The following is a 27,914-nucleotide window of genomic DNA, read 5'->3' as shown; positions in this document are numbered from 1 at the left end:
GTGTGTTCCCATGTGGAGTTACTGTTTTGGAACGTAAGTGTCCTCAAAATCTTCATTATATCAAATCCAAGGGGGATTTGTGGGTTAATGAGTTTTAACAAAACCAAAGCACAAACAATCGCAGCCATTTTGGGAATCAATGCTTTATTTCAGTGTTGAGTGTAAGTGAATATTGAGGAGACAGTCCATTACAGTGAACAGACACAACAGATAGTAAATACACAGAGAGAAAAAGGCAGGCAAGTGACACTGTTGGAAACATATCTGTACTTGAGCATCGTATTCCAAGACACTAAATCCCCTTTTGATTAAAAAATAAAATGGTACAAACTGATAATCATAAGCATCCAAGCTGCACTGGTAATGATGAATCGAGCATGTTTGTGTTGTATTGATTAATGAACTTCATTTGTTATAGATTTCCAATTAGTACAGAAGGTCCCTCAAATGGATGTCTCATCCACAGAACAACTTTTTGAATGGTTATTAGTGGACTTTTTATTTTTACAATACATATTAAATCAAGAAAGGCATTTTTTTTCCATCCCAACTTTGAAACAACATTCATGTATATTACTGACATTAAGGCTGAATGTCCAGCAAACAAAGCCCAGATTACATAAGGAGATGTGGGCTGATTTTGTTGAAACAATCAATAGTGCCAACAAATCCAAGAGTCATCGCTCATTTCATTGTCGATAATCAAAATGTGAAAGTTAGCAACACTGGACACCTACACAAAGTTACATACTTTCAAACAGACGGACTGGTTTGGCTTAATTATGGAGATGTTTCTAATATGTAATAATTGCTGTATTTCATTTGTGTAAAAAGAAAATTTTGTCTTAGCTCATGTAAAGGCAGAAACTCCGTATCTAAGCCATGGAACATCCATTACGGTGATCTTTAGTAAAGTAACTCGTTAGCTTGGTAGCCACTGGATTCTATCCGAAATGCAATGCTAATAAGCCATTTTTGCTAACTGGCTAGCTTGGTGACCTTTAGCTCCAACTTTCATTTAAAAACAAAAAATTTGTACAGTAACATTATTCACAACAGCCTCTATGAAATATCAACAATCAGAATTAGCATTTAGCGTAACAAGAAGTTTACAAAAAGGAATAAATTTAAATGGGCACTTAAGAACTGTAATGCACGTGGTGGAAATTCATCAAATGGACAGTTAAAATGAATAAAATAGGCAAATAATAACTTACACTAGCTTTCCTAAAAACATTTGATCAGTTGTGAACATTGTTTTCCTCCTGCTTTAATAAAGACCGATAGACATTTTTAAACAACTAACAACCACTTCCACTAGTACAAGCATCTTTTAGCCAACAAGATGTTTTCTGTATACTGATGATGCAGGTTTAAACAGTTCACCTGAATGTCAATGTAAGAAAAGTAAATGTTTTTTTTTTCCTATTCAAGATTTTAATAAATGCTTTATATTGTTGTCATTACTACTATCACCTTGCACTTTCTGAACGTAATTTGTAAATGCTTTGCAATTTTACATTTGCGTTTTGTCCTTTACTATACTTAACATAACTGTAAGTCTGCTTAGGTGCAGTTTAACGATTTGTAAAATGAGAGCTTGCACTTAAAACAAATACGTTTGATACTACCAATCACATAACATAAGCATGCTTGAAGTAACGTTTAATGTGTGACGACAGAACACGTTGGAATGTACAAGTGAGCGACAGGATTTGGGGGAATCCTTCAAGCATTCTAGACTCTATTGCAACGATGAAGAATGAATCAAAACGTCGTAGAATTTCCTCCCCTGGCCATTTTGTTACAGAGGTTGCGAGCAGAAACAAGTGTGGGAAAATGCTGATTCCAAATATGTTGATTACTTTGAACATTTTATATGGCATTATTAAAGGTATTCTCATAAATATATAGGATAGATTTATTGACTTTTTTTTTTTTTTTTTGTCCTTGCAACAGATTTCTCAGGAAAAATATATTAACATCCAAACCAAGATAATGCTGCTTTGTCAAAGCTGTCAATCAACCAAACAAGCAAATCAATCATTCAGACATCATCAGAATCACAGTCAAGCAACTATATTTCTAATGATTAATCTGTTGTCTAAGAGTTGTAAAGAGCATATGCAAAAGAAATTAAACATTCCATATTCAGACAATCTTATTGTACAAATAATGACCAATGCGCTGAAAGTGGCCGGTGTCTTTGTCTAACAACTCCTTCAGGACCATCCCTATGAAATATTTTTACATTTATACATTTACTATGTACTTTGGATTTTATATGGATTTAAGCTTTACCGTCAGGAGTTTCCGTCAACAACTGCATTATTTTACTGTCGGACTAATGTAAAGTTGAAAAGCGTTGATCAAGAGCAGTTTGACGAGCTCTAAGAGATGGTAGCTAATTTAATCTTCCAAATTCTACAGTTGATGTTGCTACAAAATGTGTAAGGGAAATTGTTGGTACCGGCAAGGAATAAAAAGTCATGTCAAACCAAGATACAGATCTCTTTCAGCTTGATGGCCATTATTTTGTCTGCATACACACAACACGAAAAGGCAGAAAATTTGCAAACTTTCAGTCTTCTGATTCATTTGCTCCAGAATCCATCTTCTGTACATAACTTTCATGCATTTGAAGCGTTTGTAGTTCCTCCATCCATCAATCACAAAAGGAAGAAGAGGTTTCCAAAGACGGCTTCATCGTCAAACTTGCACTTCTCCATTTCTGCACCAATGCCAAACTTGGAGAAAGAACAATTTGACATCATGAATTTCTTTCTTTTATATTTCTAGAATGTCCATGGACTTGCATCTTAAACTTTTTTTGTCTTTAGACCCCAACAGGATTTTGTTCCAACACTCAAGACCAAGATCTAAAAATCCAGATCATATTTCCCTATGGCCACTCAAAGGCTTTCATTTTTGCTTCCTCATTTCTGTCCATCCCTCCTTCCATCAGTACAGGCAGCAAAAGAGGTTCGTGCAAGAATTGTTGACTTTGACATTTCATCTCTGCAGCCCAACAACTGCTCACTTCATTTCTCCACCCAAGCCGCCATCATTGTAGGTACCGGTAGACTTTGAAGCAGTGATTGCCAGAGTCAGCCACTACCACATGTCCATCTGAAGTAAGAGCCAGACCTTGAGGTCCGTACAGAGGGTCTGCCGATGTGTTAATGTATGAGAGGAAGGAGCCGCTGCCGTCGAACACCTGAAAATGTTTGGAGAGAAAGAGAGAAAAAGGGTTTTTATAATTACAATCATTTCTCATGAAGGAGCCTCTGGCCATCATAGGTTGAGAAGCACTGCACAGCACTGTACCTGTATTCTACTGTTACCCCAGTCGGCTACAATGATGTTCCCATTGACGTCTACAGCTACACCAGTGGGAGCATTAAACTGGCCATTTCCTTCACCATTGGAGCCGAATTTCAACACCAGCTCCCCCTCAGGGTTGAAAACCTGACCAGGACAGCAAAAGAAAATTTTCACGTGTTCTATTTGTGTATTTGAGCAGCAAATGAAATATCTACCTGTATAACTCTGGACTTTAAGTGTCTTTTCATTCCAGATGGATTAACAAAATAAGCTAATGTTTAGTACCTTGACAGAGTGGTTATGAAAGTCAGTCACGATGATCTCATTGTTCTTATTCACTGCTGCGAAGTGTGGACCTTGGAGACAGGGAGACAAAAAAGCAACAATCCATTTTCTGAGTTTTCAAATACAGCCCACAGTGTAAATGTTCACATATACTGTACATTTTCTTCTAAAGTCTTTGCCTTTTGTCCTTAAGAAATACTTGTGAAGACAGCAGTATTTATCATGATACGTAAGTACAGTGCATTAGTACTTGTCCATCAGACACTAGTGTTGGTGATATGTAGATTTGTAATAATTGAAAGATTACACGATGGTCTATAAAACATCTTGTCTCCTTTTTTATTAATTTGTTCTCTGCTACTACCTGCAAACTGCTTGTCACCATTGCCTCGACTACCAAACTTGGTGATGAGCTTGCCCGTCAGCTGGAAGATGAAGACAGTGCACGCCTTGTTGTCGACCACAATTACATGACCGTTCTGGTCCACAGATACACCTTTGGGGCCCATAAGTCTACCGGAGCCCAGTTTTGCCTGACGCACAGCAAATACAGTCAGAGAGGACAAAGAGTCTTTTAACAAAATCCTCCATTTACTTATATTTACAAATATAATGTGCCACCAGCAGACCCACCTTGAACTTTCCCTCAGACGAGAAGATGCTGACCCATTTATTGTCATAGTCTGCAATGATAACGTCACCACTGGGGTGCACAGCCACACCAGTGGGGCGCTGCAGTTGCCCTGGCGACCGTCCCCGTACCCCAAAACGGCTCTTGAATTCCCCCTCGTTGGAGAAAATCTAAGAAGGGGACACACTTGTGAGGACCATTTGGAGACATATTGCATTTCTTAGCCTATACCCTTTATTCGATTTTAACCTAAACCTTACCACCAAGTCTGAACACGGCTTTGAACACCCCTTTGACACAAGTACATAACAAATGTTTCACCTGGACACACTGATTGTTGCTGTCAGCAATCAGAATCCTGCCACTGGTGGAGGCAGCTACTCCTTGAAGATTGGTGAACTCTCCTTTGTTTCTCCCCTTTGTCCCTGAAGAGAAGGTAATTTGGACTCATGATAAAATCATTGATTTCATCTGCATCTTGGGTAGACCAATAAACAGTTCTTGTTTCTATGGTGTCCGTTGCAATAGAAAGCAATTATAGCTGCAGAAATTGGGATTTGTTAAACGTGGTAGCTAGCTTTAAACCCAAACCCGCATTTAAAAACCCACATTTTTTGGTGCATCCACATTGATGTCTCACCGATCCTGAAGATCAGGTCATCTTCGATGGGGTTTTGTGTTTTGCGTCTTGGGGTGCCCAGGGCGCTGCTGGCCCTCTTGGAGCCCTTCTTCTTCTGGCCAGGGGACTTTCCTCGTCTCTTTGCCCCTTCAGAGGAGCCCGTGGACGGGGTGGCGTTGGCTAATGAGTTGGTGGCTGTAGTGGTGGAGGGAGACACCTGGGGAGATGACAATGGAGGGAATATACTTTGCATACACAACTCATTGGAGTGCTTTACTAAACATAGCAAAAAATATATGCTAAAAGCTCCTGGTATGACAAATTCATAAATAGCTCCAGTGTATTAAGGTGCATGCACACGGGCCACCCACCTCTACTTCAGTCTCTAAGGTCCTGGTCACAGTCAGTTTGAAGGGACTTCCTTTGATATGCTGATCGTAGAGACGGAGAGCCAACGAAAAGTTGCCTTCCTTCGGCACCGTGTAAACAAATTCATACGTTCCGTTCTTGTGGTCCACTATTTCACCGTCCACTATACTGCCATCTGGGGTGAACACCTGGATTTACATGATGATAAGCTTTAGTAAATTTGTGGAAACCCACACAGTAGCACGCCTTTATTTTGATTTGGGAGTAAAACAAACCTCAGCTGACAGGATTGCGTTACCACTTTTACAGGCTCCCCCTGTCTTGTCTCTTGTCACTATTGTGACAGAGGCAGGGTGTCCCACAACGCACTGTTCCAGTCCAGCACCCATAGCCTCGCTCTGGCTTGCCACCGCACTGAGAAGGAGGATGGAGGCGACAATAAAGAGCATTAAATGCAGAAATGTTTTCATGGCACAGTGCTGAATATTTTTGTGTTAGCTGTGTGTCACCTGGTCGTGACGATCGTCCCCAAGTTGTGTATGGACCTCCTCAGCCCGTCGGTCTCCATTATCAGGTCCAATTGGTCGTTTTCCTCTGGCTGACATGGAAATCGGAGTCTGGACAGCTCCACCAGCCTCTCTTCCAGCTCCCTCTCCGCTTGCAGGCTTGCCACACATGCCTCTCCAGCCATAACTTCCTCCACCTGGGTAAAGGTGGCAGTGATGTCCCCTTCCCCCCGGGCGAGGCCGTCGACCTGGGCCTGCAGGACCTGCCGTCAGTGACACACAACATTTGCGAGGTGTTTTCATGTGGCAGTAGAGGTTGTACTTTTACTACCATAAAAATAAGAGCTCTGCAAAGTAATAATTTCTCAATAATGCTTGAACGTTGCCAGCATTTCCTCTAATATCTTGCAGCTGGACATGTGCACCTTCTGTTTGAGTCCAAATGTGACCTCCAGCTCCATCAGCAGAACACTTTTCCGGACATCCAGCTGCTTGTGCAGGTCCTCAAAGCTTGACTGTATGTCCTCTTCAATGGAAGTTTTCTGATTGGTCAGCTGTTGGAGGATCTCCTTAACAAAGGATAGGGCATCTGAGATCTGTGGGAGTCTAGAGAGAAAACATGTAGAGGAAAGGAAGTGAAAGTTAAAACCTTTTTTTTTTTAGAACATACAGTAGTGGTTATTCTCAAACTACACAAACACTACATGGAAGGCTTCGTTTTCAAGTTATTCTCTTTTTATCATTTTAAATACTGTTGTGTTCAACACAGGGCACTTAATTCATCGTCTTTATTGAAAATTAAAAACTAAAACATTCCATCTGTCTACCTGATAAATTGTTCAATGGGTGCACAGGCAAAACCCAGTGTCACAAATCCAAAAACAAATTGCTGATGTGAAAGGTTGCATTATCAGTCCTGCATTTCCCTTCCTGTCCACCAGATGTCCACCTCTCCTCACTCCATGAACTGTGTTTCCTTGATTAACATGTCCATGTATTTTCTGTCTAAGTACAATTTTGAGGCACTTGTCCATCATTTGAATACATTAATTTTATACTACTTTATATTGTATTTACTTAAAGTTAATATTTTACTCCTCACTCCACTGCATTTATTTTACGTAGTGTTACTTTTCAGATTTTAGATTTTTATTAGTTAGTTTACCTGCTGAAAAATGCTGACATTGATGCAAATATAATAATCATGGTTATGTAAATTAAAACCTGTACCACTAGTGACAATAGTAGTTTAACTTTTGATTTAGTACGTTTCTTTTATTTTCCTTAATTAAGGTTTTACAGGAAAATATTACTTGTTTTATTTAAGAATCTGAAACTATACTCTTTTTGTGTCATCTTCACATCAGTTATTATTATTTTTATTTCTAAAGACAAGGCAAACATAAAACCACCTACAACAACAATTTGCACTAGATCAGATGTTAATCTCCATTCAAATGTAAAATCTAACACTTTTAACTTGTTTTTATAGTATATAACACATTTTATGAAATAAAACAAACAATTCTGTTTAATAGTTTAATCTCGTGTATTAGCGTGTATTACAAATGTAGCAGTTGCTAGTGTGATCCTCACCTGTTCTGGACAGTCTCCATTCTCCCCTGCAGGCTGCTGCGATGCTGCTCCAGGGCCTGGCCGAGGGGAACCTTAGGGTGCTCCTCATGGTCCGACACACAGTCCTCACACAGTGCACACTCGCAGGCCGAGCAGTAGAGATCAGCCACCTGCAGGGAAAGAGAAAAAAAAAAGAAATGAAGAGAGGTTTTATTTCTGAAAACGATTCCCTGTGTTTCATTTAGTGTCAGTGTGCTGAAATCTGCCCATTGTGAAACAGTTTGGGACAAATGGTCACGTTTAAAACTGTCTCAAATTCACCTCATATTTGGTTTTATTTTGGTAATTTGTTCTGAAAAACTAAATTACAGACATGCTTGCTTGTAATATGTAGCCACATATGTTCTCTAGATAATGTTCAGTCATAGACAAAACAAAGCTATATTAAATTTTGTGTGATGACTCAATATGGAAAATATGAAGTTTGTAACCATAGACACCACAAAAAAAGTAATGCAAACTTGAACCCAAAATCACTTCTATGTGGCATTCGTACCTTCCCTGCATGCTGTGGGCAGGTGTTTTTGCCGGGCGGTGCCTCCAGGACTGTGCACTCTTCACTGCTGCTATCTGGGGAGTGCTGGTGGGCCTCCATCTGCGAGCGGCAGCCTGGTGGGGGTGAACCTCCGAACACACCCCTTATCCCACACCGCAGCCAGGGGAAGCTGTCTGACAAGGATTCCCACTGCGATTTAATGCTGTTTGTATTTGCCTTGTGTCACACTTTATTCCATTGTGTCTTCAAGAGAGAAAGGTGGAAAACGATCAAACATACTCCTGATAGGTGGATCTAATGAGAAACATGTCAAAGGAGGGGCAACACATTTGGAAACGGCTCTTTCTGACTGACAGCACCCAGAACAGGGTGCTGAGTATTCAGACGTTGGTCTAATTATAGTCTACAATCATCACTTTTGTCAGAGTTATGTTTTGATCTCCGCGCTGCTAAAAGAAGCAGTCACATGTGCACGTTTCTCGAGCCCAAAGTCAATAAAACGTTATTCCGCTACATTCCTGTTGAGTTAGAAAGAGGGTCCAGACACCCAAGAATCGCCAGATTGTCCATTCAAAATATAATCAGATTGAAGTGTAGTAATCCTTTGGGTCTGAGTTGAGGGAAAACAACAAATTTTGCTGTTCAAACGGAGGATAAACTCAGCTGTGTCCTGCAGGAGAAAAGAGAGAGAGATTAGGGAAAAAGCAATTTAAAAAAAAAATACTTCAGCTCTTAACTCTTGGTTACGTACTGAATTTTCATGATTTGTCGTGTGCAATCAATGTTAGGATAATGGTGAGTATTCACTAATAGGATATGTTCAATCAAGTAAGTGGAATTTCTTTTGATATGTAGGCACACGGTTCCTTATAGAGTTCTGTGGATTTAGCCAAACTTTGAATAGTTTGTATGTATGAAACTGTTTGTGAATGTGTTTGTGAGATTACTGTTGTACAATTTGTTGTTTATCGGCTAAATTAAGAAGCAAATACAATAAATGTTCGAAGTTCGTCATACAACAATCTCCGGAGTGAAGTATTTGCTGGACCATCAGATTTAAGTAAGATCGCCTCTACCCTATATCTTTATTTTCGTTAGAGGAAATAAAAGGAAAACTATGGTTGATTTTCAGTGAGTGTCTTTTAGATTTTCTTATAAAATGTTGACTGGATTGAAGTGATTTGGCAAAACCCAAACTTGCCTGAAGGGTATTTTACCTTTTGGTATCGATGCTGAGGTCATATTACATATTTCTGGCACTTAGTCGGCTTGATGAGCCTTACGGGACAGAAGAAGTATGTTGTTCTCATTATAGATTGTTCGGAATTATAAAATAGCAATAGAAATCAAATGATGACATCATTTAATCATTTTAATGGAACCATGTATATCTCTCAATAGTGATGGACCTGTGCAAAAAGTCTATGGACAGTTGGTACGACCCACACGTGGTGGTGGGGAGGGGGGCAAGTACGGTGCAGCATGTGGGAGAAGACACTGTACAGTGCAGAAAAAGAGCTTCCAGGAGCGGTAATGTAGGTCACTGATGTGTCTTCAAAGTGAAAAAGAGAGGGAGAGGAAGCTGAGTGGGTGAGGCTGTGGTTTCCGTGGTAACCAACTGCATAGGGAAGGATGAGGGTGCGATACAACAAAAAGTGAAGCTTCGTGGGCCTTTTAATCCCCGAATCCTAAATTTAGGTGGCCTGTGATTTCACAGAGCAGAAATGATCATGAGTGGCCCAGTTCACTCCTGACTGACTCCGAGATTTATAACCATGATGTTGGACACATATGAAATTAACACTTGTTTTTGCATACTGTATTTCATGATCCAAATATTTTCCCATCACATTTACAAACTTTTTTTGCATTGCAGTAGGTGTAGCTATAGTTTCCAAAAGTGGCCACTTGATGCTGTAGTTTAAATTTTGTGAACTCTTTACTGTTTCTTCCAGCTAGTTACGTGATTTCACTAAAAGACATGGAAAAAGTTGCAAGCATAATAACTAAAAACATGTCCAATCAGTAAAAAAGGGGGAAAACAAGCTTTAATGTTTGCCACATGGATTACTGTGCGAGACAAAAGGGGCCCAAGGGATCGGGGGTCTCATGGACCAAAGTCTCTAAAGTCCCTGGCCATAAGAGCTGCGTAAGAGCACAGTTAAAATACACAAACTAACCACAAAGAGATGCACAACTACAAAAAGATGCAAAATGACAAAAAAAACAACAACATCCAAATATAGGCCTAAAATGACCAAATACGGACACAAAACCTCAATAAACAAACATAACCTACAAATCTTTTACCTGAGACTGCTTGGACTGCTGAAAGTAATCAAAGTAAATAACAAGCAACAAGTTAGAGTAAATGTCTGCACCTTTTCTTTTCTTATTTCAGTTTGACTGCTGTCTCCATTCCTTCACACGGCCTTTGTGTCTGCTTTTGTGGGGTGTTTTTTAAAGTCTTGTCTGTATTTTACTGCCCCATGTCTGTGTGGAAAATATGAAATGAATATTCTTATAAATAATTCATTAAGGGGACGGATTATGTATATGAGTAGCCTGTGATCTTGTACATAATCCTGTTTCTGTACCACCACCTCCCCCAAATATCCTCAGAACACACAACCTCCCTGACATGAAAGTAGTCTTACAAAGACTAGTACACAATTTATGTCAGTCTCACACACCAAAGATAACCTTTTTCTTTCCTGCCAAACACATTTCTCTGCACCCCCACCCTCCTGCAAAACAATGCAGCAAAGGATTATGGGCCAACAGTGAGGCTGTTGTGTGTGTGTTTGTGTGTGTGTGTCTTGTGACACAGTTGTGGCTCTGTAACTGTCACTTACAGAACGAGAGACAAATGAACCCTTTCTTCATTTTTTTCTTTCTGTCTCTGCAGTTTCTCATTGAATAGATTCTCAAACGCTTTAATCTCTTTCCAATAAATCCTTTCATTTCGTTGTGAACGTATGGATTCACAGAGTTATTTGTTGGCAATTTTCTTTGTTGTTGTTTGAGTTTATGTACACTGGACCAAATTGAGTTTACAATTTTAAAGACATCATCCTTTAAATTCTTAGGAAATAAGAACAACTTTTTCAGCAATGTATTTATCTTCTGTCCTCTCTACATTATAGTTTTTATTATTCAATGGCAGGTTGCACCATACCTGCGTTGGATATGAATTGACAGGAAATGGTTCTGCTACTGCTAATTCTAACCCAACTCTTCCTGCTGCTTCCCAATAAAAACACTCAACTGGTGAAATACAGAATTATTCTGAAGCACTCACAGCAAAAAACTATGTATTAGTTGAAGGCTCGACAAAATACACATACTTTGTCCTGGTGTTATGTGTAAAACTAATGATACCATGGGCAGCAGGTTGCTAATGCCAAGATTAAAAAAGCCTGATTAGTGACTTGAGGATTGTAAACACACACACGTTTTTCACAAAGTACAGTTTTTATCAAATTGTCAATTCAAATTCCAATGAATTGAATTCTCTCAAACGTCGATTAATTAGTGGATCACCACTTTGAAATGAATGACTCAAAGCTAAGCTACATATTTTCAGACACTTATGGCCAAGCATACAGTAAATATTTTAATTTCATGGCAGGTTTATTTCCAAACGTTATTATTAAACTTATTTTAAAAATCATAAAATCCAATGTAATTTAAATAGATAAAATGAAATGAACTTTTAATTTGTTGCAACTGAATGTCTTAGTTTACCAGAAAGACAAACAAATACAAACTTTGATGGACATAAACACAAAGAAGCGTACACAAAGTAAACAAACTCATTCATAAATATAACCTATAATATAAATATAACAAATGCACCAGAGTTAGAGCAGAGCTATCTACAGCTCTATCTCCTTAATGTACTTTGTACTTTCTGTTTATACAACTTAAGGCATCACGTAAACTAAAACTTATTTATTTGATGGGAAACTTATTACGTCATCTTTATTCGATAGACTTCATTACATTATTGGGAGATTTAAAAAAAAAGTAAATAGTACAAGTTAATTTCAAACAAGCAGCAGCTGCAGATTGAAAACGAAATAAAACATTGAAACTTGTTTCTAAGAAGCCCCTGTAAATCAGCTATGTGATGTCACACTGGTAGAAAAAAATACAGCTGACATAGACTGTACACACACATGATGGTAATCTGATCCATTTCTCTAAATATTCCCATGGGAAAGTTCATGGTCACTCTCTTTCTCCATTTAATCACTCAGCCTTTCTTCGTGTCTCTCACCGGTGTCTCTTCTTAGTCGCTGGCTGAGCAGTATTTAAAGGTTTTACACTTCTGTTAAAATGTTAGCTTTTTCATATGCAGAACAATTTTTAAAAACTGTACGGTTGGGTTCTATAATTATGGTTAAAATAAATGTACATAATTGCAAAAGCAATAACTCACGGGGGTTGGACGGAGGTGCTGGGGGTAGCACTGTTGCCTCATAGCAAGAAGGTCCTGGGTACTGAGTTTGCATATTCTCCCTGCTCTCTAACTTCCCTGTAGGTGTGAATGCAAGTCTGAATGTCTGTCTCTATGTGTGGCCCTGTGGCAGGCTGGCAACCTGTTCCAGCTGGGAGCTGGGAGTGGCTCAAGCTGTGACACACCGAGCTGATGTCGAAGAGTAAGGAAAGAAATCAGAGTGGTCTCTCTCACAGAAAGGACTGACACTGATTCAACTTCCAGAATTGGGTGAAAACATAGACAGGACACAAAAAAACTATTCTCACTTAAACGGAAGTCAAGGAAGTAAGGTCAAAAAAACCTAAGGTCAGTGTTCCAAAAGCATCCGATAATGTTTGGTGTCCCACAGGAATGTGTGTCAGGTCCTCTGGTGTTATACATTTCAACCGCCTGTTTTTCAGCGGCAATAGGCAGCTGTTTTAAGAAATATTCAACTATGAGACTGACTGAACATTATCGGTTTAGAAAGACAGCATATAAAAAACATATTTGCTGTAGTTTTTTTAAAAGCTAAAGAAAAAGTTACCACTCAGGCCATGTAGCATCTGTTCTCTATCCTATTAGCATGACAAACAATTTCCTTGATAGCAGAGACCTCGACAGATTTCCACCCAAAATATTCATCTTTTACCATAATTTGTTTTTTTTATTTCTGCAAGAAAACCAGAAATTTTGCAGATGAAATGGACCACTTGAATTTTTGGGAGGAATTGCTCCCTTTCTGATGTGGCCTTCTAAAATATCGTATGTTACACATATCGTAAATCCCCTTGCAAATGTAAATGCAAATGTAGCATTTTACAGCAGTCTGTGCAATGTAAATAAAATTTAATTTGAATCAATTGATAATTTTTTTTAATTCTATCATGATTTAGCATCTTGTTTGACACCTCTTCATGTTCATTTAATATTTTTGGGGGGGGATATTTTCCATCTCTTCGAGGTCATTTTGTAATTTTTTTGTGTTTATGCCTCATTGTAGTCTTTTGACTGACTTTTTTGGCCCACTAGCTGCTGGAATTGGGCCTGTGTCTGCTATATAGCTCCAAAAATCAGCTCAGTTTCAGTTCACAGCTGTGACGTACCTCCTCTTACTGCCCACAGAATGCTAGCGTGTAGTACATACAGGCCTGATAGAGTGCACACACATACACACACAAACACACACACTTGTATTTGCTCGGATGCTGAGGTGGATCAGTCTCTGCCTGCGTTCATTAATTCATCCTCCACCCTCTTTGCTGCTGCAATCTGTCCATCCTCATTTCCTCCATCCCTCCTCAGTCTATTTCCTCCCATACCTCCCTCTCCCATCTCTCACACACACACCATGCTGTAGATGCTGCTGTCATCTCTAAACATTCCTCCATCCACCCATCTTTTCATCCTCTTGTTCTTTCATCATGATAAAAATAAAGACAGAACTCACCATGTTTTCCTAAGGCGCAGGCAGTGAGTATGTGTTGCTTCTAAAGCCTGAAGCCCTCGCGTCATATAGCATCTTGTTTGCTCCCTCTTTTCTCCTGTGTGTGTGTTTGTGTGTGTGTGTGTGTGTGTGTGTGGGAAGGAGGGGGGGAGGATATTATCATCGTCACAGCAACACCAGCAGCTTGCAGCAGTAGCAGCAGCACCAGACTGAGGACAGTGTGGATGAGGGGGGAGACGGAGGATGGCGAGAGGGGCACAGCCATTGAGCCTTGCTGCACCATCCACCAATCAGGACCAAGACAGTATAAAAACGAGAGAAATGATTGGTTTATCAGTCTGTCACTTAACCAATAGTGTGGACGTATCATTCTCTCTCTGTCTCTCTCCTTTGATCTTATTTTTATCCAGTCAGAACAATTCCCATTTAAATAAACCAATATTTGTTCAGTCAATGACAAAATTGTTTCTATTCATTGTTCATTTACTACAGCAAATATTTTCTTTAGATAGTGCATTTATTTTCCCCTCTTAACATTTTTACATTTATAAGTCATTGTTTAAAATTTGCCTCTCATTACTATAATGTTTTTTTTAGTTATAGCTTATTTTGTGTGATGCACATTGTGCAGCATTTATGAACTGTAATATATTTAATTCAATTCAACTTTATTTATATGGCGCCAATTCACAACAAAGTCATCTCAAGGAGCTTTACAGAATAAAGTCAAGACTATAAAGATCTATTGAGAAAACCCCATAAAACCCCCTTGAACAATCCCTAGGCAACAGTGGAGAGTTAAATCTCCCTTTAATGGAAGAAACCTCCAGCAGAACCAGGCTCAGGGTGGGCAGCCATCTGCCTCAACTGGTTGGGGTGAGTGGAAAGTGAAGAGAGAAAAGAAAAAGAGCAACAAAAAGCAACAACAAAACATCTGGCAGGTTGGTAGGACCAGTAGCTGCACGCTGGAAGACACACAGCTCCAAAGCCGGGACACCTGCAGAAAGGGACAGCGAGAGGGAGACAGAGAAGGACAAAGGCAACTACGGGAGAAAGAAGACACAAAATTAATGACATACAGTGGTGACAATTGCAGTGTGAGAGGAGAGGAGAGAGGGACAAGAGGAGGAAAGGAGCTCAGTGCATTGGGGGGTGGTTCCCCCAGCAGTCTAAGACTATAGCAGCATGACTATAAATAAGTATAAGCTTTATCAAAGAGGAAGGTTTTAAGTCAACGCTTAAAAGTAGAGAGGGTGTCTGCTTCCCGAATCTGAACTGGGAGCTGGTTCCACTGGAGAGGAGCTTGATAGCTAAAGGCTCTACCTCCCATTCTACCTTTGGAACCACAACTAGGCCTGCATTCTGAGATCGAACTGGTCTAATGATATGGTGCTATGAGATCTTTTATATATGATGGAGCTTGACTGTTTAGAGCTTTATACTATGTAAGAAACAGGGTTTTAAATTCTATTCTAAATTTTGTGGGAAGCCCATAATTGCAGGTTCTTTATGGAGTTACTGGGGCATCCTGAAGGTAGGGAATTACAGTAGTCCAGCCTAGAAGTAACAAATGCATGGACTAGTTTATTATTATATTAAATGCCCTTTGTATATTGTTTATTTTTATAACAAATTAACTATAAACAGCATGTGCAATTATTTACATTTTTATGACTTACAAGTATCCTTTGAAATGTTTATTATATGATATATGATATATAATACACAGTATTTGTCATTATTAACGCTTAGTAGGTATATTAACAAAGTATTTATTCATTATCGCAATAGCATTATACCAGTAACATTTAATGGAACTTTCAATCAACAATTAATATTTCCCATTTTTACTTATAACTTATAATAGATTTACTAACCCCCCCCCCCCAAGCTGATATTATCTGAACTCCTAATGATGTAAAACTCCTCCATATTTTAAAATAGGGAAGTCAGAGAGAAGCTTGAAAGCATTATTGTATATTTACCACCTAAAGCCATGGGGAGTAAGTCTGACATTTCACCCGAAAGTCGAATAATCTTAACGTTTTGTGAATAGTGTATGTAAAAATATGAAGAGAGCCTACGGAGCAGGGCGATCCCGGTTCCCCCTCCGGTCCAGCAGGCGGCGGTAACGCTTCGTAAAGCGCTTCAAAGGGCGACAGGACGGAACAAAAAGAAGCGAGGACGCGAGCTAAGTCATTTGTTCCTGCGGAGAGGCGACGGAAAAGTCTGCTCCTTCTTTAAAGGTGAATATGTTTTTTTTTATCTGCCTATTAATTCTCTAATATAACGTTTTACTTGCTCAATACAGTGTGTGGGATTATTAGCTGCTGATTTCTATCTCGTGTAATACGTTTAATTTAGCGGATGGTCGCAGATTGAACCAGTGTCTGACTCCATTTAACACGTCCGTACGTTTAACTCGACACGCAAATTTGCCTGAAAGCGGGTTCATTTAATATATTTAAGGGTATTTTAAGTTTATGTGTGTTTACTACTGTAACAATTAAACGCAGATTCAGAAAAACTAAGCTCTTGTTAAACAGTAAGAAACTTTTATAAATATGCTGTAATATTGGTAGAAAAGCAGTGTTGAGCTGTGTTGAGGATTTAACGTCAGAAAACTTTATAATAAACTGTTAAATGTGCGGGAAGAAACGAGGGGTTTTTTTTCCCCGTGTTCCGGTAGCAACACGTGGTTTGCAGACGCGGAACTGTGTCCAAGTCACTTCTTCAAACATTGGCACTTTTTTTTAATTATTATTTTTTTTTAATAGACAGTGAGTGTAAATATTACTAAATAAAATAAGGTGCCTTATTATTTTGTTGTTGTGAGGCTGGTTGGATTTTTGTGTAATTTGACTTATCACATGAAGGGTAATATAGTCAGAATACATGAACTTATAGATACTAGGTGATATATAAATGAGTCTGAAATGATGTTACACCAACCAGCGTTTTACTGAATTCATAAACTTTTATTTTTTCCCTCTTCAGATTTCACAGCGTGTTTGAGCGGCTGTGAGCTTGGTCTTTCAACCGTGTCCCCTGGTACATTGTAGGTAAGACATTAGTGTATTGTTTAATATTTACCATTAACAGATTAAATTCACTGCAGCGCTGTGATGACGTCTTTTCCTGCCATTCGTAGTTTCCACCAGAGGTCCAAAGACCAAAGATGGTTCAAACCTTCCTTGGATGTCTGAGCGTTTATTTTGATTTCTTCTTAAACCTTAAAAAAAAAATAGCGATGAGTTACTAGTTGGTGGTGTAAATTCTAAATCTGCCTCTGCGTGACTTCAGTTACAAGGAAAAACTGATTTTTATTTTAAAAGGTTTAAGGATGGAGCCGTGTTTACTGATCAATGTATTTTAATTTTGCTCAGTTGAATGACAAGTTTCTAACGCTGCAACCTTCACAAACAGACTCGAGATGGATGATGCCAGCAGTTCCTCAAGGGAAAGAAGCAGAAAAGCATCAGCTCTACCGACTCTGGCCACAGGTGAGTTGTCAGATGATTTACGTTGAGCTTTTAACGTTAAAGACCAGTATGAAGTGAACGTCCATAGCAGACACACTTATTTAATCTTGAACCAGGAAAACTCTTACCTTTCCTACATTTATCAACTAAAACATTAAAAAAAAAAAAATTGCTTTCTCTGAAATTTTAAAGCATCAGATGAACAATTTGGGTTTTTTTGTACCCATGACACCACAGTGAAGCTTATGTCAATAATTATATAAGGATTATTTTGCTTCATTAGAAAAACAAACATGTATATATTTGATTCATCTTGTTTTAAAGATGCACCATAATAAAGTTACCAAATTATATTTGATACAGAAAACTACATCTAAATATTACTCCTTGTCTCACCAAAGTACATGGGATAAACTAAACAATTGAGTTGGTGTTGATTACTTTTGGAATTGCATTTGTTAAAGTTCTCCTGTCTGTAAGTTATGGTTAATATGGTTGCCATCGTTCGCTGTGATGATGCTTTTTCCTGCCATTCGTAGTTTCCACCAGAGGTCTAAAGACCAAAGACGGTCCAAACCTTCCTTGGATGTCTGAGCGAACAACAGTATTCTGTAACTGTTTTGTAACACCTCTACACATTGAGACTGAACTATCTCCACCTCATTTCAGGGTGAAAGTCTCGGTTGCTGCCTTCGTGTGTCTAACATTGAGTCGCCATCAACCGCACTAATCAAAGCTCATGGCACTGGTATGTAGACTTTACAATAAATGTATTTAAGCCTCTTATTGTGGTGGTGGGGGTGGTTGTCGCTGTGATGATGCTTTTTCCTGCCATTCGTAGTTTCCACCAGAGGTCTAAAGACCAAAGATGGTACAAACCTTCCTTGGATGTCTGAGCGAACAACAGTATTCTGTAAATTGTGTTGTAGATCTCTACACATTGAGACTGAACTATCTCCACCTCATTTCAGGGTGAACGTCTCGGTTGCCGCCTTGGTGTGTCCAACATTGAGTCGCCATCAACAGCACTAATCAAAGCTCATGGCACTGGTATGTAGACTTTACAATAAATGTATTTAGGCCTCTTTTTTGGGGGGGGGGGTTGTCGCTGTGATGATGCTTTTTCCTGCCATTCGTAGTTTCCACCAGAGGTCTAAAGACCAAAGATGGTACAAACCTTCCTTGGATGTCTGAGCGACTGAATGGCAATAAAGATCCTTTTGTATATTTTGTCACTATAATTAAAAAATATCATCTCTCATTTCAGGTTGGCTGTAAAGTCATTGAAGATCTGGTGGAGGAGGTTATGCCATGACAGTCCACAGAAGGTGGGTGTGTTATCTGTTAAATGAAAATTCAGCTTGTCTAAGTGGTACTTAATGTATTTTTCTGTAAGGCCAAGTGTCTCGCCAAGACACGGGCATATTTTAGAAGCAGAATTTAAAACTCAGCTGGCACATATTGGGAAAATTCAGAACATGGAGACAACTCAACTAACATCTGATAGTCTTAGATTAGTCTTAGAGTCCTCATAACACTAATTTTCTGATATGGTAGGATATTGCGCACAATAAATGTGAACATAATTCGCCGTGATGATGCTTTTTCCTGCCATTCGTAGTTTCCACCGGAGGTCTAACGACCGAAGACGGTCCAAACCTTCCTTGGATGTCTGAGCGAATTACAAGAAATGATGATCAGTTTTGTCCTGTTACAATTTAAAGATAACTTGTTTGATGTCACTTTCAGGGTGAAACTCTGCTGGCAGTGATTTCAGAGTGCAGACAAGGGAAACGCCAACAGATATTGCGTGGTATGTATTTGCTTTTTAAAATTCATCCGCTATGTCGGTTCGCTGTGATGATGCTTTCTCCTGCCATTCGTAGTTTCCACCAGAGGTCTAAAGACCAAAGATGGTCCAAACCTTCCTTGGATGTCTGAGCGAAACAAAATAAGATAAAATAGCCTTGTTTCTTTGGGCTTGATAACTAACTTTTGTGTCACTTCCAGGGCGAACATCTGCTGGAACATCTTTCAATGTTTATCCAGTCCAGTGAAGCTTTTGGCAGAAGAATTTTTCCAGGTATGTATTTTAGCTGTAAGATACAGACAGCCTACAGTTCGCTGTGATGATGCTTTTTCCTGCCATTCGTAGTTTCCACCAGAGGTCTAAAGACCAAAGATGGTACAAACCTTCCTTGGATGTCTGAGCGAATTCAGTTCTAGTTGCAAACCTCCATTGTAATAGTTTAATTTGTTAATTCACGTTTGTTTCATCCTACAGGTTGACTGTAAACGAGAAGCTGCACTTTCCCACAGTATCCTGTCATTGTCTCTAAGATTCTTCAAGAAAAAGATCTAACAACTGCCAACTGAAGATGAATTCTGGTTTCTATGGTCATAAATCAAATAATGTAACATGCTACTGTGAAATGATATAAATCAAGTAAACTTTATTGAACCAAACCTTTATTGAAATAAAAACATAAACACAAATTTCGTGTCTGTGATGGTTGTATTAGATCAGTTATGTGCTGTAATTTAATGTGGGTTTTAACTGATGTGGTCAGTAAATTGTAAGAATGTGTCCGGCTGGAATGATCCACACATAATCTAAAGAATAGCTATGGGCGTCTATGCACTGTTTTAGGATTCACCAGTAAATTAATGAACATGTTTTCAAAAGCCTTGACAAAATTTAAAGTTGCAATAAAACTGAATTATAAATTTTTTTTTTTTATTAAAAAAAAAAAAAAAACCTTTCCCATATGTGAATCCAGTGAACGCCGTAGTTATTACACGCGCTCTGTGAAGTTTGGCCCTCTTCACTCCCCGTAACCGCTCCGTGGAGCAGCGGTCTGGGCTAACCTAGCGTTAGCGGTACCGGTTAGCGTACACGGGGACAAAATAAGCCCGACAATGGCAGGCGTGCACCCCCAGGTGAGTAAACTGGTTAATAATTCCACTGTTCAAACACGAAGATTGGATACTTTTGCCGTGTTTATTGGTGAACTAGCGGTTAATGTTGGCTAACGTTACCACGAGCTGTGGACGAGCCGTCAAACCTCAGGCACCTGCTGTTTCTACGTGGCGTTACCAAAAACAAGCAATGCCCTTTTTTTTTTAACTACAACACTACGTTATTGTATTTGTAACCACACAGATCGCATTTCTGCGGTGAAATTTGTATTAACCCACATAAACCTGTCCAGTGAGACCCACTAACCTCCCAGCTGCTATTTCTGCCTCTGACCCTCTTTACTGCAGGATGACCTGCTGAAAATGACACACAGAGAAAACTGGAAGTGAGTCCTGGCCTGGCCCATTACCACCTCTCAGGCCAAATATACAAGTTTTAACTCCTTAACGCATTATATGACGTAATTAGATGCTGAATTTCTCTCCCCCCACCCCTTACTTGATGTATGTGGTCTCTCTCCTTGGCAGGGTGCAGCATGAACGCCTGCATGTGAAGCACAGGGGTCATGAGGCCATGCATGCAGAGATGGTGCTCATTCTCATCGCCACGCTGGTGGTGGCTCAGATAGTCCTGGTGCAGTGGAAGCAGCGGCACCACCGCTCATACAATGTGAGGATGGATGAGGAACATACTGGAACTTATGCCACTCACCCGGACTGGACGTAGATAATTAAGTGTTTAGCTGCTCATCTTGACTGCAGATCATTAGTGAACATAGGCTATAAACATATAGTTTGCAGCGTTTTCTTTCTTTATATACACAACATATATGTATATATATAACATCTATAGAAACAGTTTCTGATGGCATGCGTCTACATCATGTTTCATGCATGGAATGGTGATATATAAAGTATGAATCCTTATAACCACATGTGTTAGTACAGTACATTTGTGTTTATCACCATGTCTTAACTGATAAAGTGTTTCATTAAAAAATATTTGATTTGTATCCAAATGTTTCCTCCTCAGCTGGTGACTCTGGTCCAGATGTGGGTGGTTCCTCTGTACTTCACCATTAAACTGTACTGGTGGAGATTCCTCTCCATGTGGGGAATGTTCTCAGTGGTCACCAGTTACGTCATCTTCAGAGCCACTCGCAAACCGCTGTCCTGCAGGACGCCAAGGTAAGTAGAGGACACAGAGCAATGCTGGAACACCACGATGTGACTGGATTATCTGGACAGTTTATATAGACAGTGTTTTTTTTTTTTTTTATTGAGTTCTAGAAAATGGGACAAATAGACCTTAGCTCAGCCTTGACATAAGCATGTTTTCTTAATTAATATTAATAAACGCATTATAACCTTTATAGGTGAGCTTAATTTGACCATCTCTTAACTTTTAAATGCACATGTCCAATTGTTTGATGTTTCAGTACTTATTTCATAACATGCTGTTCTAACAAGGTGATTAACCACAAGAATCACAAGTGTCTGATCCATGAATCAACCACAGAATGTTCTGGTTCAGTGAATTCAATTTGTATTTAAACAGTCCTCTTCATCATGCTGGTCACATTTTGACATCATGAGACCTTTGACCAACGCTACCTGGCCATTGCAAGGCTTCAAACGGGATGTTCACTGAGCTTAGAGTGTCACAGACTGTCATCAACAGAGACACAGAGAGACTGGAAGCGTCACAGAAAGGCATAGAACTGGACTTCCTTTGGTCACATCCCATGCTGATGACCACTTCCTTGTGGCCAGTGCCCCACGGAACCGGATGATAAATGCCTCTCAACTCCACGGTCTGCCTGCTAGACGAGGGTACTGTGACAAGCTAATACTACCTGAATGACATCATTATTCCAGTTGTCATGCCTCTGCCTGAACAACACACGCCTTATTTCATCCTCGTGGACAACAATGCCCCAGCTCATCGAGGCTGCCTCATAAAGGAACGGCTGCTGGAGGCTGGGGTACCTCAAATGGAGTGGCCTGCACTTTCTCCAGAATCTGAATCCCATTGAAAATCGATGAGATCAGCTGAGTCATCGTGTAGAGGGTCTTAATCCTGCACCCCAGAACCTCGATGACCTGAGGGCAGCCCTTCAAGAACAGTCATGCCACAATCCTTTTTTTTGTTGTTGTTCTTGTATCTTTTCTGTTGTTTATATATTTCATGTTTGTTGTGTGTAACACGTTTGCAATCTAACTTTATATTTTAGATTCTGTGTTTCCACAAATCATCAAGACAAATTCCTAGTACTTATAAGTGTTCTTAACACTTAAGTCAATAAGTTTTTCTTAACAATAAGTCAACTTGTGAACAGCATGAGACGTTGTTGTCAAAATGTAATTGATGCTCAAGGACACATGACCAGTTATTGAGACATTGACATTTTTTGCTGTGGTATACCCACTACTGTTGTTAGCTTTTGTTTCAATAAATAGTTTGAGATAAAGAAATTACCATTGCATGCTTCTACTTAAATGACCTACTTTCGTGATATAATAGCACTGTAGCATGAACTTTTTACATATTCCATAAATTACACCCAAAAGTCAAATATCCCTAACTGCTTTTGTAATTCATAAATATTTCTTGGCAAAAAATCAGTGCAGTCACTTCAGCACCACTGATGTGATTATTTCACCATCATTAGGTTGATAATGTACTTATATTCCTGTTTTGTCAGGATGGTATACAAGTGGTTCCTGCTGATCTACAAGCTCAGTTATGCAGTGGGCGTCCTGGGTTACCTGGCCATCATGCTCACTATGATCGGCTTCAACGTCTTTTTCAGGTGAGTCACTGCTGACCGTAGCATCGGATGCAGTTGTGTCATAGCTGAATATACATTGAAAGTTTACTTCACAGTGTATGTGTATCATAAGTATGAAAGTATGAAGAAAAGCATTTTATGTAATGGAAAGATATTTTAAAAACCATTCAATGTCATAAATCCTATTATAGTTGGCTTTTTTTGCTGTTGATTCTCTTATTCTGATCATAGTGTTTTAGCTGTATTTAATGAGGGAATGCCTGATTTCTGCCTGTTTTGCTTTATTAGTTTGAGTGATTTTAGTTTTCATTTTAAATATAGGGACAGCAAAAATTGATAAATGCAGAGAAAGGGATAGAAGATATCAACCGTACAACAGCATAATTCCAAATAAAATCAAAAACAAAAACAAACTAAACCTCAAAACACAATATGAGAATAGAGAGGGTGCACAAATAAGAGATATTCAAAATGTAGCAAAGAGATCAAAAAGAAAAATGTTTACATACAGACAGATGAACTAGGGGGGCCTGCAGGCTCATTGGGTAGAGCATTGGGGATGGGATTCAGAAGGCAGCGGAATCGAATCCCACCTCACCAGGTGTGGGATTTGCACGGCACTGAGGCGACGCCTGAAGAGACAAGCCAAGACCCATTGATCTTTGACATACTTAAAGATAAACTCAATTATGTATTAGACGTGGAAAACCTGTGTGTGCTCACTAGAGGGCAGCGATGTATCACATTTCTTTGGTTATTGGACTCTTGGCCTCAGCATTTTACCAGCTTTTTGTTTTGCTAAGCTATTAAACAGTAGATATTCTGTAAAGTGCCTTGAGATCATTTTGTTGTGAATTTGCGCTTAATAAATAAAGTTGAATTGAATTGAATCTGTCCTTACTTTGAAATCTAATAGAACATAAAGCCTGGATATATTAATGGCCTTGTCAATAATTATATCTCAGTTCAGTTAGCCACAGTTTATATGAGCTTTATGGGCAACACATTAATTGATTCAGTGGAGCAAGAGACAACTGACCTTTTTTTTCTCTCTGGGTAGGATCAAGGCAGAGGACTCTATGGACGTAGGTGTGATCATGCTGTTTTACGGACTCTACTATGGCGTCATGGGCAGAGACTTTGCCGAAATCTGCTCCGATTATATGGCTTCTACAATTGGGGTAACTTTAAATTTAACTCCCTTATAATGAAAAATGACTTGATTCATCAATACTAGTTAGCAGCCTTTAGTGACTATATGAGTAAAACCCTAGACACTCAATCGTTGCAATTTTGAATGAAAATTTGGACTCAAATCATCTATTGACATAAAACACAAATTTTTAGTTTCACTTTGAATCTGACATCTTGAGGATATTATTTTCAAGATCATTGTAAAGAAACATCTTCAAGTTTGCTTAATAATTACAGGAAAGTAGTGGCTCAGTGTACTGCCATGTTTGTGGTCATCACATCACAGTAATCAGCGTTAGCTGTCTGTCAGCCAATTGAAACAGGAACTGCTAATAGACAGTACTTTTGCTACTTTCACTGGTGCCAATCTGCCGATTGTAAAAATTTAGAGCCAAGAAATGGGCCCAAGTTGTAGCTCAAAGAGAATTGCAGCTTTCAAATTATATGAACTGTGATTCCAAGAGTAAGATTAAGATAATGAATAATATCATTATGCTACAGAAAAACCATTAATAACTGATCCATGTTGGACTTAGCTGTTTTTGACATTATTAATTGCATTAATGATATTTGCTTTGAGTTAGAAATGTATTGTCCATATATGTGTGTTTTCAGTACTACAACAAGGGAGGCATGCCCAGCAGGAGCCTGACCAATGACATCTGTGCAGTATGTGGTCAGAAGATTCTGGTGGATGTAGAGGAGGAAGGATTTATAGAAGACACCTATCAGCTTTCCTGTGGACACATGTATCCCAAATCTCAGTGGTTTGATGTTATTTAGGTGTACTGGTCTTTAGTGTTTTTGTTTCACAACATAACTCCCTCTCAAAACCATGAACTGGCCTTTTGAAATGTAGTTTTGTATGGATCAGAAAAACAGTATACACTTTAAGAAAGGTATGGAGTAGTTTTTAACCTTTGTGTATAACCAGGCTAGCTTCATAGAATGAAAACAGAAACAATTTCCCCAAATGTCGAGTCTTTCCTTTTTCAGAATTTAGGGCTAACTTTGTCTTTGCAGGTAAAAGGATTAAGACAGAGCAGCAGAGGTGTAACATGGAGATAAAAGAGTCAATTCAGGTTGTTGTGCTAAGAGACGATGCTCTAGTTACAGAGATGGAGCCTTGTGTTTATGAGAAGCATTGTTTTTAGAGGACCAGCAACTGGGATTCAATAGTTTAATCATCATTAAACCTGAGATGCTTCTGATTACCGTGTGATGTATTTAATTGTCAAGTTGTTACTGTATTAATATGTTGCAGTGATTTATTACACAATGGCTTTATAAACTATTTTTAATTTCATTTTTTTAATATATATATATTTTAATCAATTTTCAGTTTTTTTCTTAACTTGCCCTGTTTCAGATTCCACGAGTTCTGCATCCGTGGCTGGTGTATTGTGGGTAAGAAGCAGACATGTCCCTACTGCAACGAGAAGGTTGACTTGAAGAGGTTAATGAACAACCCGTATCCTTTTTTGACCCTGTGTGGCTGAGTGATGGGAGACAGAGGCAACACTCTCCATGATGTCGTGGATTTTTTAGACTTTGAAATTCCAAAATCTTCTGGCTGTGTGAAAATATGCATTTATTGCAGAAGAGACATAATTACATTGTTATATGAGCCAATCCACCATGGTTAAGTATCCAGTCCTGATAGGGATGGGTACCTAAGCCAGCACAGTCAGGATCTACCGGAACCGATGCTCTGAAATTGATGCTACAGGCAACAGAAACATCGCAGCATGTCACGTGCTAATGCTAAGCAGCACAAACTTGCTCCGATGGCTGATCGCAGCTGGCTTAAACACAGTTACAATGGCGTAAGCTAAATGGGTGCCTGTATTTCACAGTTGTAACAAGCTTGTGTGTAATATATTGCAATGAAACTGACGACATGTTCAGTTTGTGTCAAAATTTATAGACACGCATCATTTGAGAGCTTTAATTTAAACTTGACAGATAAAATTAAAATTTTGATAAGTATTTTTTTGTTTTTGTTTTTTATCTTAAAATAAACCTTTGAAGTTAACAAATAAGCATATCTATATGTAGTGATTATTGTTGCAAGGTGTATTCTTGTCATGTCATGACCTTGTCAATACTGCATGAAGCTTTCACTAATAACACTGACTCAAATTGGATTTCTAATACAAGTCTGCACAGATTTGTAAACCTGTGAATTCAGTCAACATACTTTACTCCTTTTGCAAATAATGTAAAAATACAACATTTCATTTAACAAACTTTAAATTCTGGCCCTGGTTGTTATCTCACTAAGACCAGAATGTCCAAATTACAGCAACTATTAACAGTAATAACAATTGAACTATTAATGTACCACATATTAATATATAAAGAAGTATTAAAGAGTTTAATCAAAATGTATTTGTTTCTAATATAATTTGTATTTAATATACTCAGTGCCATGAAGTGAATCCTATAATGCCACAGTCCTATAGGATTATACATTACAGTCCAACAAACTTTTACATAGACAACCTCATGTCTGCCTGTGCTTTCTCCTTAATTCTTTCATCTCCTGACAGCTGGGAAAAGACACATGTCCTCTATGGGCAGCTCCTTGACTGGCTCAGATACCTGGTTGCCTGGCAACCCATCATCATCGGTATTGTTCACGGGATTAACTTCTCACTGGGCCTTGAATAGAACCCTGAGCGACATCAATGTACTGTAAGTGCGTCTGGAGTTGTGCCAAGGGCATAAATTAATGGCGACAAACTGCGAATGTCAGTGCAACGAGGAGCTGAATGAGGCTGCTTTTGATGTCTATTGTTTCTTCAGTGTGTCTTTTGACTGAACACTCACACAGCTCCCTGCAGTGATGCCAGGTGATCTGGGTCTCTGTGTGCAGAGGACACTGATCCCAAAACTGTTGCCAACTTGAACAAAAACATAAAAGCACCATCTAGTATTTGATCTTTTTAAAGACAGACCTGTCTAGTTTGAAACATATGGAAACTGTATTTTTATGGTTTATTGTTTACTTTGTCCTGTACACTGTTTTATAGTGTATTTGCACAATCCTCACTGTTGGTTCTGTTTACACCACTAACGTATTTCTGCTTAAACTGACCTGAGCAGCTTTGAAAAGGCTGTAGCTTTTGCACAGTGATTTAAAACAAAACAAAACAAAAAATTGTCTGTTCAAACTGTGGAAGAGTTGTCTTACATGTCACCTGTTTACATTTTATGTAACGTATCACCGAAGTTTGTTTGGAACATCTGTTGTATTATGGTTTGATTTGTCTGGAGCTTAAGTTTCTGATAAATGTATTGTAGCAGTAATAGTCAGTGTGTCACTACTGTTTCTGAACAATAGATCAATTTAAGTATCATGTCAAAGAAAAGCAGTAAAGGACTTGACTTTTTTACTTTCCTTTTCTCCCCTCAGTAAAAGCTATTTAAATGGGGTTAATCAAGTTCTCTACAACTTTTCCATCCATCATGAAAACATTTCTTTTGCCAAATCAAATAGATTCTGCTTTTTCCTCCAGACTGCTGTTCATGTTACCTTTGTATTTAATAAATAAAAACATTTAGATATTTTATTGGCCAAGAGTTACACTAGAATGTTAGACTGCTACCATGTTTTATTACTGCTAGACCTCAGAATCCTCACCCTCGCTGGTCTGGCATTAGTCTTGGAATAGTGATGCTGGGAAACAAACAAGCCAATCAGAGATGTTGTAGGAAAAAAGGGTGGAC

The 27,914-nt window shown here is 38.9% G+C and overlaps 2 protein-coding genes, 1 long non-coding RNA gene and 7 other non-coding genes across 14 annotated transcripts; 9 read left to right on the top strand and 1 right to left on the bottom strand.

Moving 5' to 3' along the window:
* Positions 1-123: 123 nt before the first annotated feature.
* Positions 124-14,023, bottom strand: LOC137138140 (tripartite motif-containing protein 2-like). Of its 2 annotated transcripts, none has more exons than XM_067525101.1 (14): positions 13,799-14,023; positions 7,866-8,535; positions 7,331-7,479; positions 6,160-6,340; positions 5,738-5,997; positions 5,504-5,642; positions 5,231-5,416; positions 4,881-5,076; positions 4,562-4,665; positions 4,243-4,410; positions 3,974-4,142; positions 3,610-3,680; positions 3,328-3,468; positions 124-3,217 (listed from the first exon to the last, which is right to left on the bottom strand). In XM_067525101.1, the coding sequence occupies exons 2-14, from the start codon at positions 7,962-7,964 to the stop codon at positions 3,065-3,067; spliced, it is 2,016 nt and encodes a 671-aa protein (XP_067381202.1). In that variant the 5' UTR covers positions 7,965-8,535; positions 13,799-14,023; the 3' UTR covers positions 124-3,064. The 2 variants fall into 2 exon arrangements, with proteins under 2 accessions (XP_067381202.1, XP_067381203.1); XM_067525102.1 differs by lacking the exon at positions 13,799-14,023 and adding an exon at positions 12,310-12,516.
* A 1,915-nt stretch (positions 14,024-15,938) lies between these two features.
* LOC137138287 (uncharacterized) lies at positions 15,939-19,773 on the top strand. 2 transcript variants are annotated; one of them, XR_010915929.1, is made up of 9 exons: positions 15,939-16,041; positions 16,793-16,857; positions 17,222-17,298; positions 17,947-18,025; positions 18,249-18,327; positions 18,545-18,605; positions 19,027-19,090; positions 19,288-19,360; positions 19,562-19,773. It is a non-coding gene; the product is annotated as an uncharacterized lncRNA (long non-coding RNA). The 2 variants fall into 2 exon arrangements; XR_010915930.1 differs by lacking the exon at positions 15,939-16,041 and adding an exon at positions 16,132-16,206.
* Positions 16,913-17,005, top strand: LOC137138692 (small nucleolar RNA SNORD14). The gene has a single exon (XR_010916219.1). It is a non-coding gene; the product is annotated as a small nucleolar RNA SNORD14 (small nucleolar RNA).
* LOC137138689 (small nucleolar RNA SNORD14) lies at positions 17,783-17,875 on the top strand. Its single transcript, XR_010916216.1, has one exon. It is a non-coding gene; the product is annotated as a small nucleolar RNA SNORD14 (small nucleolar RNA).
* On the top strand, positions 18,085-18,177 carry LOC137138688 (small nucleolar RNA SNORD14). The gene has a single exon (XR_010916215.1). It is a non-coding gene; the product is annotated as a small nucleolar RNA SNORD14 (small nucleolar RNA).
* Positions 18,383-18,475, top strand: LOC137138687 (small nucleolar RNA SNORD14). The gene has a single exon (XR_010916214.1). It is a non-coding gene; the product is annotated as a small nucleolar RNA SNORD14 (small nucleolar RNA).
* On the top strand, positions 18,865-18,957 carry LOC137138691 (small nucleolar RNA SNORD14). Its single transcript, XR_010916218.1, has one exon. It is a non-coding gene; the product is annotated as a small nucleolar RNA SNORD14 (small nucleolar RNA).
* LOC137138690 (small nucleolar RNA SNORD14) lies at positions 19,130-19,222 on the top strand. Its single transcript, XR_010916217.1, has one exon. It is a non-coding gene; the product is annotated as a small nucleolar RNA SNORD14 (small nucleolar RNA).
* LOC137138686 (small nucleolar RNA SNORD14) lies at positions 19,399-19,491 on the top strand. The gene has a single exon (XR_010916213.1). It is a non-coding gene; the product is annotated as a small nucleolar RNA SNORD14 (small nucleolar RNA).
* Positions 19,774-20,062: 289 nt separating the features above from the next.
* On the top strand, positions 20,063-27,732 carry rnf175 (ring finger protein 175). 3 transcript variants are annotated; one of them, XM_067525200.1, is made up of 9 exons: positions 20,063-20,217; positions 20,545-20,582; positions 20,725-20,866; positions 21,230-21,384; positions 22,902-23,009; positions 24,049-24,169; positions 24,798-24,931; positions 25,552-25,653; positions 26,735-27,732. In XM_067525200.1, the coding sequence occupies exons 1-9, from the start codon at positions 20,197-20,199 to the stop codon at positions 26,853-26,855; spliced, it is 942 nt and encodes a 313-aa protein (XP_067381301.1). In that variant the 5' UTR covers positions 20,063-20,196; the 3' UTR covers positions 26,856-27,732. The 3 variants fall into 3 exon arrangements, with proteins under 3 accessions (XP_067381301.1, XP_067381302.1, XP_067381303.1); XM_067525201.1 differs by having other exon boundaries at positions 20,102-20,217; positions 20,441-20,582; XM_067525202.1 differs by lacking the exons at positions 20,063-20,217; positions 20,545-20,582; positions 20,725-20,866 and adding an exon at positions 20,904-21,110.
* The last annotated feature ends 182 nt before the right edge of the window (positions 27,733-27,914 follow it).

This window comes from Channa argus, chromosome 12 (genome assembly GCF_033026475.1).
Source record: "Channa argus isolate prfri chromosome 12, Channa argus male v1.0, whole genome shotgun sequence".
Taxonomy (NCBI): domain Eukaryota; kingdom Metazoa; phylum Chordata; class Actinopteri; order Anabantiformes; family Channidae; genus Channa; species Channa argus.
This window is presented reverse-complemented; position numbering and strand designations above follow the sequence as displayed.

Excerpts from the sequence above, each read along its gene's own strand:
- rnf175 (XM_067525200.1), top strand. The coding sequence starts at position 20,197 with ATGGCAGGCGTGCACCCCCAG. Across the intron at positions 20,583-20,724 it reads ACACACAGAGAAAACTGGAA|GGTGCAGCATGAACGCCTGC; the intron begins GTGAGTCCTGGC and ends TCTCCTTGGCAG. Across the intron at positions 24,170-24,797 it reads ATATGGCTTCTACAATTGGG|TACTACAACAAGGGAGGCAT; the intron begins GTAACTTTAAAT and ends GTGTGTTTTCAG.
- LOC137138140 (XM_067525101.1), bottom strand. The coding sequence starts at position 7,964 with ATGGAGGCCCACCAGCACTCCCCAGATAGCAGCAGTGAAGAGTGCACA. Across the intron at positions 4,411-4,561 it reads GCAACAATCAGTGTGTCCAG|ATTTTCTCCAACGAGGGGGA; the intron begins GTGAAACATTTG and ends TCCCCTTCTTAG. Across the intron at positions 4,143-4,242 it reads CGTCTGAGGGAAAGTTCAAG|GCAAAACTGGGCTCCGGTAG; the intron begins GTGGGTCTGCTG and ends GCTGTGCGTCAG.